This window comes from Spermophilus citellus (assembly GCF_964194105.1).
Source record: "Spermophilus citellus genome assembly, chromosome: X".
Taxonomy (NCBI): Eukaryota; Metazoa; Chordata; class Mammalia; order Rodentia; family Sciuridae; genus Spermophilus; species Spermophilus citellus.
The window spans coordinates 148,126,006-148,138,409 of NC_138190.1; the positions used below are offsets into that span (position 1 = coordinate 148,126,006).

General features: G+C 37.4%; 1 protein-coding gene across 4 annotated transcripts in view; it reads left to right on the top strand.

Moving 5' to 3' along the window:
• The first annotated feature begins 131 nt into the window (after positions 1-131).
• BRCC3 (BRCA1/BRCA2-containing complex subunit 3) overlaps positions 132-12,404 on the top strand; it is a 55,198-nt gene continuing 42,925 nt past the window's right edge. The window contains exons 1-5 of one of the 4 annotated variants that reach the window (XM_081278417.1): positions 132-396; positions 1,023-1,039; positions 1,966-2,023; positions 6,959-7,078; positions 12,053-12,140. In XM_081278417.1, the coding sequence (XP_081134543.1) occupies positions 274-396; positions 1,023-1,039; positions 1,966-2,023; positions 6,959-7,078; positions 12,053-12,140 (406 nt within the window). In that variant the 5' untranslated portion in view covers positions 132-273. The remainder of the gene's footprint in view (positions 397-1,022; positions 1,040-1,965; positions 2,024-6,958; positions 7,079-12,052; positions 12,141-12,404) is intronic. The other 3 variants (XM_081278419.1, XM_081278418.1, XM_081278420.1) reach the window with 3 other exon arrangements.

Here is a 12,404-nt window from a genome sequence, read left to right on the forward strand (position 1 = left end):
CCACGCCTGCCCCAACCGGCACGGGCGTTTCCCAGGTGCTGCTGGGCAGGCCCCGCCTCCGCCCCAAGCTCCGCCCCCAGGCAACCACCAGCAGTCCCGCCCCCACAGCCCTCCCCCGCGCGCGCCCCCAAGCTCCGCCCCCGCGGAACCCGCGCGCAGAAGGCCAGGCCTGGGAGGAGCTCAGAGCGCTGGGTGCTGGAGAAGCTGTGCTGGAGCACCCGGTTGGTCAGGCCAGAGTGGGCCCGAGGCGGACGTGAACAGGGTCGGATCAAGATGGCGGTGCAGGTGCTACAGGCGGTGCAGGCGGTTCATCTCGAGTCTGACGCTTTCCTAGTTTGTCTCAACCACGCTCTGAGCACAGAAAAGGAGGAGGTGATGGGACTGTGTATAGGGGAGGTGAGTAGGTCATTCTGCCTAGCTGGAACCCTGCTAGCAGTCCCCAGTAGTCCCTGAGGCGACTGGTAGGCCACAGGAACCTCTGACTTAGATCTTTGGAGATTTTTTAGGTGGCTCAATCGCGGTGGCCTTTTCTTCTTGTCGCATGACACTTGCTCATCCTCCTGCAAGCCCTCAGCGATTTGCATAAACCCACGGGGTTGGGGACTTGCTTCAGAGATTATCACCCATTGCCCAAAATTGCAAGTCAGACCAGAAATACATTTGAGTAGGATGAAGGCTACAAAGTATATGAAGCAGACCTGCAGACCAGGGTTAGAGCCCCTTGCTTTGCCACCAGCCTTCCTTCTAGAGAAGTGGAGGTACCGAGAAAGCGAGAAAGCTTTTTAAAGCGTCGCAAAGATCCTAAGAAAGAAGAAACCCTTTCAGAGACTCGAAAGTTTTCTTTGTGTTGCAGAGGGGAGAAAGTGGATGAGGAAATACAATTCAGCTGTTTATTCTCTAAATTCTCCAGTCTTTCTTGTTGATATGTATGAACACATGACCTAATTTTCATATAATCTGCATCCCTGTAATCAAATAAGCATAATGTGATCAATAATATTTTCTGCTCTTTTCCACTCTAGTTGAATGATGACACAAGGTAAGACCTTTTGTTTACTCATATTTTAATATCTCTAAGGCATTCTTAAATAAAAATTATGACAGGTTTGGCAGTATTGTATATTGATTGGATCTTAAATTACCTTTATGAGTCTGGAACTCTATCAATGATACACTTTGAGTTCCACCCCAACTCTGAAGGTTCATTTCTGCCTTATTTCTTACTAGAAGGATTTTCAGTTGAGATGTATATGCCTTTATGTGAAAGACATATTGGAGGAACCAAAATCATAAGTGAACCTATGAAAGCACTCATAAATAGAATCTTATTAACTGCAATAAAGGCAGCATACTAACAACACTACCAGTATATTTACATTTGGTACTATTATTTTTCATTTTCTTGCTTGATGTGTTTTCATTTGCTATTTTCCCTGCAATGCCAGTAACACGCCAGTATTTTTCTTTTTATCTGATATTTTATGCATTTAGGGCTTTCCCCCTGTTAATCCAAATTCCCCTCCTTGTAAATGGTCAGTGGCCTTCTCCTTGGTGGCCCCTACAGTGATCCCAAAGATCTATAATAGCTTGAATGCTTGTGGTGGTCAATCTTTGGGTAACTTTTGCATAAACTTCAAAGTATAGTTTAATGTATTTCTCAAGCCCACCTCATATCTTATATATATATGTAATATTAGTTATTGATAGACCTTTGTTTTTATTTATTTATATGCAGTGCTGAGGATCAACCCAGTGCCTCACATATGCTAAGCTAGCCCTTTACCACTGAGCCACAACCCCAGCCCACCTCTTTAATAGTTAGAAATCTTCAGCTCAGTTTACTTTCCCTCCTCTTTTGTTTCTACTAAGGTCGCATTGCAAAAACTGTTAATCCTGTTATTTTGCTTTAACTTCCATTTTCTATTCCAAACCTTAGTTTCTTTTTTTCCCCTAATTTATCCCCAGTAGGAGTGACTCCAAATTTGCATATACCGGAACTGAAATGCGCACAGTTGCTGAAAAGGTATTGTGCTAGAATACTGCATGACAGAAAGTTGTAGATGGGGAGGGATATCTCTATTCTCTATTCTGATGACCTCAGGAGAATATTATTAAATTTTATAGCTGGGTAGGATGTTCTTTCTAATGAAATCTGACAAAGAATTCACTCATTGAAAATGGAATGTAATTCATTGTTCTTTGTAGCAATTTATAATACTTGATCAGAATGAATAATCACTATCATACCACCCTTTTCCACTCCTCCTTGCCATTACTGCCTTCATTATGGCCTTTTCTTTAAGACTTTGACATCTGGTTCACATTGTTTGTTATCTCTTTATCCCGTGTCTCAATATCTGCTCATGCAATCCCTCTGTTCTCAAATACAGACCATCCATAGTGTCATAGTTATTAGTCCACTTTGGCTTTTCTCCTGTCTTCACTCCCACCCCACCTTTTTGCCATGCTCTAGCCTAATCGTGGTATAATGTTAATTCCCCCCCCCAATATATCACACACCAATTCTTTTGTAAAAATATAATTTAAATGAATCACTTCCTCCTAGCTATTAGGTAAAAACCCCACTTACTTCTTATTCTTTTTTTTTTTTTTAATTTATTGTTGGTTGTTCATAACATTACATAGTTCTTAACATACCATATTTCACAGATTGATTCAAGTGGGTTATGAACTCCCATTTTTACCCCGTATACAGATTGCTGTGTCACATCAGTTACATTTCCATTGATTTACAAATTGCCTTTCTAGTGACTGATGTATTCTGCTGTCTATCCCATTCTCCACTGTCCCCTCACCCCTCCCCTCCCCTCCCCTCCCCTACTCTCTCTCCATCCCCTCTACTATAAATCGTTTCTTCCACTTATATAATTTTCCTCCTACTCCTCCTTTCCTCTTATATGTAATTGTGTATAACCCTGAGGCTCACCTTCCAGTTCCATGCAATTTCCCTTAACTCTCACTTTCCCTCCTGCCTATCATCCCTGTTTAATGTTAATCTTCCTCAAGCTCTTCGTCTCTACCCTGTCCTTGGTTACTCCCCTTATATCAAAGAAGACATCTCACTCCAGTAAGATTGGCAGCCATTAAAAAATCCAACAACAACAAGTGCTGGCGAGGATGTGGGGAAATGGGTACACTTGTTCATTGTTGGTGGGACTGCAAAATGGTGCAGCCAATTTGGAAAGCAGTATGGAGATTTCTTGGAAAGTTGGGAATGGAACCACCATTTGACCCAGCTATTCCCCTCCTCGGTCTATTCCCTAAAGACCTAACAAGAGCATGCTACAGGGACACTGCTATATCGATGTTCATAGCAGCACAATTCACGATAGCAAGACTGTGGAACCAACCTAGAAGCCCTTCAATAGATGAATGGATTAAAAAAATGTGGCATTTATACACAATGGAGTATTACTCTGCAATAAGAAATGACAAAATCATAGAATTTGGAGGGAAATGGATGGCATTAGAGCAGATTATGCTAAGTGAAGCTAGCCAATCCTTAAAAAACAAATGTCAAATGACTTCTTATTCTTATATACAAACTTCTCAACTCTAAGCATTAGCCTCCTTTCTTCTTCTATGAAGAAAAAAAAACCCTCTTCCTATTCAGAGCTGCAACTTACTCATAGACTTTTCTGGATCATCAGTCTTTTCATGTCACCTGGCTCTTTTCCCTTAGGATACAAATACTCATGTTTAAGTTACTCTCATTTTCAGAAAGGAAAAAAAAACCCTACTCGATCCTATATCTTGCTATAGAAACTATTCTACATACTTCCTTTAATAGCTAGACTTCTTTCTTCTTTTTTAATGTGTGTGTTACTGGGGATTGAACCCAGGGGCAATGAACCTCTGAGCCACATCCCCAGCCCTTTTTATTTTTTATTCTGTGACAGGATCTCACTAAGTTGCTTAGGACCTCACCAAGTTGCTGAGGCTGGCTTTGATCCTGAGCTGCTGGAATTATAGGCATGCACCTGGCAATAGTTAAAGGTCTTAAAAGAATGGTCTAATATCATTTCTTTACCTTCCCCAGTCAGACCCACTTCAGACTGGTGTCCAATTCTACCTCTCCAGCGATCTCCTCATTGCTGCATCCAACAGATTATTTCTTGATACTTCTCTTTCTCCCTGAAACTCTGAACTCTCCTGGGTTACTGATTTGTTTCTTTTACTCATTTTCCTTTCCCCGACCTTTATGGACCCTTCCTCCTCTGTATGTGCATTAAACGTTGCTCATTACTTTTAGGCACTGAAACCTTCTCTGATGAGAGAGAGTGTTTGTGTGAATTGGTTTACCCTGGGCATCAACTGCTAAAATATATTATAAATCTTAATAATATGATTTTTTTCCAAGAGTTCATGACCTCATCTTGAATTTTGTATAAATTTGTACTGTTCAAATTAGATATTAAGCTTAATGAATTTAGAAGTCTTATCTTTTTAGCTAGTATTGGCATCTTTTTTTAAATCAATAATACAGATGCTTCTTGACTTATAACTTGGTTATGTTCCAATAAACCCATTGTATATAAAATATATTGAGGCCCAAATTACATTTAATACACTTAAGCTAGCAAATATCATTGCTTAGCAACATAGTACACTGTAGAATACCTGTTGTTTCCCCTGTTTGTGTCACTGATTGCAAATTACAGCTCCTTGCTGCTGTCCAGCATTACAAAAGAATATCACATATTGCTAGCCTGGGAAAAGATGAAAATTCAAAGTATAGTTTCTAGTGAATGCTTATTGCTTTTATACCATAGTCAAGTTGAAAAGTCCTAAGTTAAAACAATTGTAATTTGAGGATCATCTGTACTAGAATCTTAGGACATTTTATTTTCATGTATACCCTCCTGCCTTTTAGATTATTGCTATCATGCATTTTAATTTTATGAATATTTAAGCCTCTTGTGACATTGTGATAAATGTTTCACACAGTTAGTATATATTATATATACCCAAATGTTTACTCTTTATGGTGTTCATCATTCCTTTCTTCATTTCTGTGATTTTCTTTCTGCCTGAAGAATTCTGTGCTGGTAATGAATTCCCTCCATTGTGCATCTGAAAATGTCTTTATTTTTCCTTCATTTTTGAAGGTTTTATTCTGTGTATAGGATTCTTGATTTGCAGATATTTTCTTGTAGCTCTCATAAGATGTCATTCTGTTTAGCTTTCAAAAGTCAGCTATTTGTCTTATTGCTCCTTGAAAGGTTGTAAATCTTTTTATCCCTGCTTTTAGTTTTATTTATTGTGGACAATGTGGTTGCTAGACACAACAAATAGTTGCTAGTGATAGAAAATAAATAAAATGAAGTCCCTGCTCTTAAAGGAACTTGCATTTTAGTAAGGGAGGAAATTGGGTAAATAATAACTGTGGGGTGGGCATGGTGGTACACGCCTATAATACCAGCAGCTCAGGAGGCTAAGGCAGGAGGATGGTGAGTTCAAAGCCTGCCTCAGCAATGGAGAGGTGCTAAGCAACTCAGTGAGACCCTGTCTCTAGATAAAATACAAAATGAGCTGGGGATGTGGCAATGTGGCTCAGTGGTCAAGTGCCCCTGAGTTTAATCCTTGGTACAAAATAATAATAATAATAATAATAATAATAATAATAATAATAATAATAATAATAATAATGGGGCTGGGGTTGTGGCTCAGTGGTAGAGTGCTCACCTAACATGCACAAGACACCAGATTCAATCCTCAGCACCACATAAATGTAAAATAAAGATACTGTGTCCACCTAAAACTTAAGAATAAATATTTAATAATAATAATAATGTGTACATATGTGTGTTATAAAATAAGTCATACATGGTAAAAAACAATTCTTTTTTTCATTTTATTATTTTTTTGGGGGGGTGGTACCTCAGATTGAACTCAGGGGCACTCGACCACTGAGCCACATCCCCAGCCCTATTTTGTATTTTATTTATTTAGAGACAGGGTTTCACTGAGTTGCTTAGTGCCTAACTTTTGCTGAGGCTGGTTTGAACTTGTGATACTCCTGCCTCAGACTCGAGAACTGCTGGGATTACAGGTGTGTACCACCATGCCTGGCACAATTCTTTTTTTTTTTTAAGTAGGATTATCAGGAAACTTAAAAGAATTTAAAAGGTCCACAAAGTAAAAAAAGGCTGAAAAACAGAAGGGAAAGTGTGAAAAGGCACACAAGCATGAAATGGGACCATAAATAGGGAACTACAAGTAGCCGAATACTGCCAGAACTTAAAATATTTGAGATGCTTTACAGAGGTACTCTTAATTGTTTTCAACAAATTATCACTTGAACAGCTTTTTATTTATTAAAGAAAATGTGCATTGGGCTGAGGTTGTGGCTCAGTGGCAGAGCACTTGCCTAGCACATGTGAGGCACTGGGTTTGATTCTTAGCACCACATAAGAATGAATGAATGAATGAATAAATAAATAAATAAATAAAGGCATGCTGTCCATCTACAACTATAAAAAAAGATTTTAAAAAAAAGGAAAAGAAAATGTGAGGGGACTTGGTTTGTGGCTCAGCAGTAGAGCGCTCACCTCACACTTGCGGGGGCCCTGGATTTGATCCTCAGCACCACATAAAAATAAATGAATAAAATAAAGGTATTGTGTCCAACTAAAACTAAAAAATATTTTTTTAAAAAGAAAATGTGAATTAATTCAAAGAACTGTCAGCATTTGATATGCAAAGTTTGTCTAAATACTAACTTTTATATTTTTGTTTCTGAAATATGTATATCGAGGAAGGATTTCTTTATTTGAAACATTTCATTTTTCATGAGAAAAGTGTCAGTTTCCTGAAAGGAAATCTTTAACCTGATACCATAATAAAATGCAATCCTATAACTAATTGACAGGAGGTTGGAGAGAGAAGTGTTACTGGCCAGAGACAGAAGTAATGATTTCTCTGGGTTTTCCTTTAGGTTGACACCGTCAGAATTGTTCATATTCATTCTGTCATCATCTTGCGACGTTCTGATAAGAGGAAGGACCGAGTAGAAATTTCTCCAGAGCAGCTATCTGCAGCCTCAACAGAGGCAGAGATATCCTTATTGATCTAAAAGAATCTCTGGGGCTTCTGTGCCACATTGATTTGTTTGCTGCAGGCATCTTACTTTAGGTGGTTTCACAAATTTTCTTCCTGATAACTATTCTCCAGTTTTCACATTTACCTCTCAGATCCAATTGTTGGGTTAATTAGAATTTCTATTTTTCCTTTTGAGTGGCTTTTATTGGAAGAATTATATATTTATGCTCCTAAATGTCAAAAGATTCCAGGGTCAAATATTATGACAATTATATGGGGACTCCCCTTCACCTTCCTCCACATTCCCCACTCTCCCTTCTTTCCTTTGTGCCCCTCTTTCCTTTAGCTCAATAGCAGCACTAGGCTAGGTAAGTAAGGGGGAAAAAAAACAGAAACAAAAACAAAGAACAAGGCAATAGCACCAATTTCTATGATCCCATTTCTTTCTCTCTCTCTCTCTCTCTCTCTCTCTCTCTCTCTCTCTCTCTCTCTTTTCTTTTTTGGTACTTGCCCCTCCGGAGATATAACAATGATTATCAATTTTTCCTATATACTAAAATATATATGGATATTTTTCTTTCTGAAAAAGAAAAGTATTTAATACTTGTGATAGCTTATGACATGCCGTATCCATCTTTTTTTCACCTAACAGGGTATCATCAGATTTGTTCAATTCAATATACAGAGGTGCCTCATTCTGATGCCATCACTTATTTCACCTGTCCTTATGAACATGTTTTAAAGTGCAGCAATGAATAACCTTGTACAGACAGCATTTCATAAACATGTGCATATCTATAGGATCAATTCCTAAAGGTACTTTTTATTTGTTCAAAATGCTTGTTTTTAAAGTTAATTGAAGTTAAAAATGGTTTGTTTCCAATGAACTGTTAATATCCAAACATGTTAAATTCTTTATTAGGAATTTATAATAAAATAAAGATATCAATAGTACTACCTGATATTTCAATAAAAATATACACACTATACAATGGTATGTAGGCATCTGTTCTTTTTATTATAGCATAATCTCCCAATCAGACATAGAAATGCAAAAGTAACAATGTTATTTTCTTTTTCCAATGTACTAGATTTAAGTTTCTAGAATTTATAACTCAAAATGTCTACACAAATAGAGTATTTCCTCTAAGAAATTTTATGTTATAATATAAAATTCGAAAAAGATGGAATTTCCTGAGTTACATATACAGCTTTTACATTCTTTTAGAATATTTTTTTAAATATCAAAAATTATATATCCATAATACACATCCTTGCTATTCACATAATTCTTTAAGTAGTCATCAAGTGAACCCTTTCAATAAAACTTTATCTACAAATATTTAATATGTGAGACAAAATCATTATGAAAAGTTAAACTGCTACTATAGCTTTCTCATCTTCCATTTTATGCATTTCCTGCCAACCATGTAATTTCCTGTTCTAGAGGGATGTTGATGTATTTTTTTATGTTTTAAATCTCAACACTGCTGCTTTCCCAGATTGGTATAGCCGTTGGTTCCAGGGTTTCTGAGTACACAATATTCACTCTGTGTATCAGATACAGCAGTGAAATCTGATACCAGTTCCAGTTATTTCAACTTTCAGAACTACCTTATGAGCTGCTTCCAAGGGATTTATGACTGCAGCTCTTGTTTACTCATTTCAACAAAAATATAGTTGTACTTTTTCTTTTATAACTAGATGAAGGTTTAAATGGCATTTGTAATATAGCAATCTTGTTTCCAGAAAGGTTTAACTGCCAATCAAAATCCTGTAGCTGTCCAAAGAAATTACCAATGATTTTTTATTGTTATCAATATGATGAGCAAAAGTTTGCTTATTTAAGAGTCATTTGTATTTTTATCTGAATTATCTGATTGCTTCCTTTGTCCTTTTTTCTATTGATTTCACAATATTCTTTTTTTTTTAATAGGGCTAATGTGGTCTTTTTTCCTCTTTCCAGATTTTTATTGGTGCATTATAGTTGTACTTAATAATGGGATTTGTTGTTACAGATTCATACAGGCACAAAATATAACAATATAGTTTGGCTAATATCACTCCTCAACACTTGATAATGTTCTTTTAATGACTTATAGGTACTGTATATATTAAGGAAATTAACATTTTGCAATAAGGGTAGTGATTTTTCTCAGTTTATTTATGGTATATGTTTGGGTGTTCCCTAGTTAAGTTATTGCATTATTTTATATTTATTTTTTTAGTTGTAGTTGGACACAATATGTTTATTTTATTTATTTATGTTTATGTGGTGCTGAGGATAGAAACCCAGGACCTCACACGTGCTAGGCGAGTTCTCTACCACAGAGCCACAATCCCAGCCCCAAGTTATTGCATTTCTATTTAGTCAAATTTATCAATCTCTAGTGTATATCTTTGGTATCTTGATTTTTTAATTCTTTCTTTTGAAATAATTATGGATTCATGAGAAGTTAGTGAAAGTTCTCTGTGTGGGTTGGTGGTGTGCCTCAGTGGTAGCACACTTGCCTGGCATACATGAGGCACTGGGTTCGATTCTCAGCACCACATAGAAATAAATAAAATGAAAAGTCTATCAACAACTAAAAAAATACATTAAAAAAAAAATTCTCTGTAACATTAATCTGGTTTTCCCCGAAGGTTATATTTTACACAATTGTGGTATAATAAACCAGGGCATTTACATGGATAGAATGTATATAATTGTATGCTATTTTGTCACATGTGTAGATACATGTAATCACTACAGCAGTCAAGATACAAAATTCTTACATCACTATGAAGATCCCCTTCATGCTGCCTTTACAGACAAACCCATGTTCTTTTTGCTTACCAGCCCTATCTCCTAGCAACCACTAATCTTTTGTCTCTGTCCTCTCTATGAGTTGCATTTTCCTGCTGCTTTGTATCCCGTTCCACCTTCTTCCTGGACCGCTGGGTATTTCTGTATTCCTAGACAGAGCCCTGAGCTGTGTGCTGGGATGCTGTTAGAGTGACTTGGAAAATGTTTGATCCTTCTGGGTCTTGCTTTGAGGATGAAGGACATGAGACCAGGGCAGCTCAGTGTAGGAGACATATTTCTGTGCTGACAGGGCACGGCCCTCATGAGTGCCCTGCCTGATGCCTCCCTGTCAATGTGACCTTCCCCACCTGGTGGGTGGGGAAAGCTGCTGATCTCTTTCCTCCCTGAGTGCTGTGCAGTTACTTGCATCCTCTTGAGGGGCAGAGCCTTTCCCAGGCCTCAGGTAGTTTCCTCACGTGCTTGTGCTCCCCTGTGGTCTGCTGAATACTCGAATGGGACACACTGGGGATGTTGGGTTCTCTCCCTCTGCAGTTCCCTTTGCTCTGGTCCTCTGCCCTGGAAAGCTCCACCTGTCTAGACTCTGTGGCTCATCTCCTAAACTCTGGATGGTCCACTCAGCTCCACTTTAAATTCCCTCCTATTCTGTGGCCTGGATGTCTTCTCAAGGGCTCACCCTATTCATTTCTCATCTGTTGGCCTTCTTTGCATGATGATCATTGTCTTGAAAATTGTTGGTTCATATATGTTGTCCAGTGTCTTTGTATCTGGCTTGGCTAGAAGCAGAAAATCTATTCATTGGTATTCAGAAAACTAAGGCAAACTTGGAAAAGTAAAAATTCCAAGGACATAATTGTGTAAAAAAGATGTTTATTATTGGAAATACATATTTTACTTTCAAACTGAAATGAGCCCATTTCCAAAATTGGGTGATAGGTAGATACATTGCTCCACTTTAACATTATAATCACCATTTATTAATTTTCTAGGAGCCAAGTCCCATGCTAAACATTTCCACTGTTGTGTAAAAGCATGTTTCTGCACAGTGTACAACAGAAGAAACAGGCTAAGAGTAGTTAAGTAATTTCTCTTGGCATTGGAACATTTAAAAATGCATTTAAAATATTGTTCTCAGGTTTAGTTGTATGAATAGGATTATTGTGTTTTAGTATAATTTGTAGAAAAATTAATCAACATCTTATAGTACAGCAGCAGTAGTCTTGAAAAATTTTTGAGTAATATTCTCATGTTTGAACTTAAGATAGTTATTGGAAACTTTTATTTTTACAACAAAAGAGGAAGATATTCTTTTAGGGGGATGTTTCTAAACAAGTAGGGAGACTTAACTGGGGTTTTTGCTCTTTGATCTCTGGATTCACTATATTTGCTGCTGTTCACATTAACAACCTAGCTGGGCATGTGGCACATGCCTATAAAATCCCAGTGGTTCAGGAGGCTGAGTCAAGAGGATCTCAAGTTCAGAGCCAACCTCAGCAAGGGCAAGGTGCTAAGCAACTCACCGATACCCTGTTTCTAAATAAAATATAAAATAGGGCTGGGGATATAGCTCAGTGATCGAGTGCCCCTGAGTTCAATCTCCAGTACCAACACCACCACCACAAACAACAACAAAAACATTAACAACCTGCCAAAGAGAAATCCAATGAATAAAACAAATTGTTAGGCTGAGGGGTAGAGTACTGAAGTGCTTGCCTAGCATGAATGAGGCCCTGGGTTGGGTTCCATCCCCAGCACCAAAAACAAACAACCTTTGTGTTTCTTTTTTCAAAAATGGAAGACACAAATTGGTGTCAACATACTTTACATACAACCAGAGATATGAAAAATTGTGCTGTATACATGTAATAAGAATTCTAATGCATTCTGCTGTCATTTATTTTTTTTAAAAATTAGTAAAAAGATGGAAGTAAACCAGAACTAGAGAGACAGGACAGAAGATTCAAGCTGATAATGTAAGTGACATCTGAGGATTTAAATAAGCTTCTTTTCAGATAACAGTGGTAAAGATTTGAGTGACCAAACATCAGCTAAATTGGATTAGGAGGATTTACATCAACCTTATTTCATTCTTCTGTTGCACATAAATTGTAATGGCTTCACTTTAAATTTTAGGATGCTTTCTGAGCCCTTAGTTTCCACCTTTTGAAAATACCTTGACAAACACACAGATTGGCTGAATTAACAGGTCGCCCCATGAGAGTTGTGGGCTGGTATCATTCCCATCCTCATATAACTGTCTGGCCTTCACATGTTGGTGAGTATTATGGGGTTGTAGCATTTATTATCTTCAGAAATGAATATCATTTTTCCTTCATTACATAAACCATGGCTCTTTTAAATCACAAATTGACTGTCCTTAAATAGATGTCATTATTTTGATTTATTTTCCATGTTTTAAAAAGTAATGATTCATGTCATATTATTTTTATTAGTGAGAGGGAAATTTTCAGTATTCAATTTTTATTTCTATTCAGGAAATCAAGAATAAGGCCCAACAATGAGCTGATATCAAAAGTAA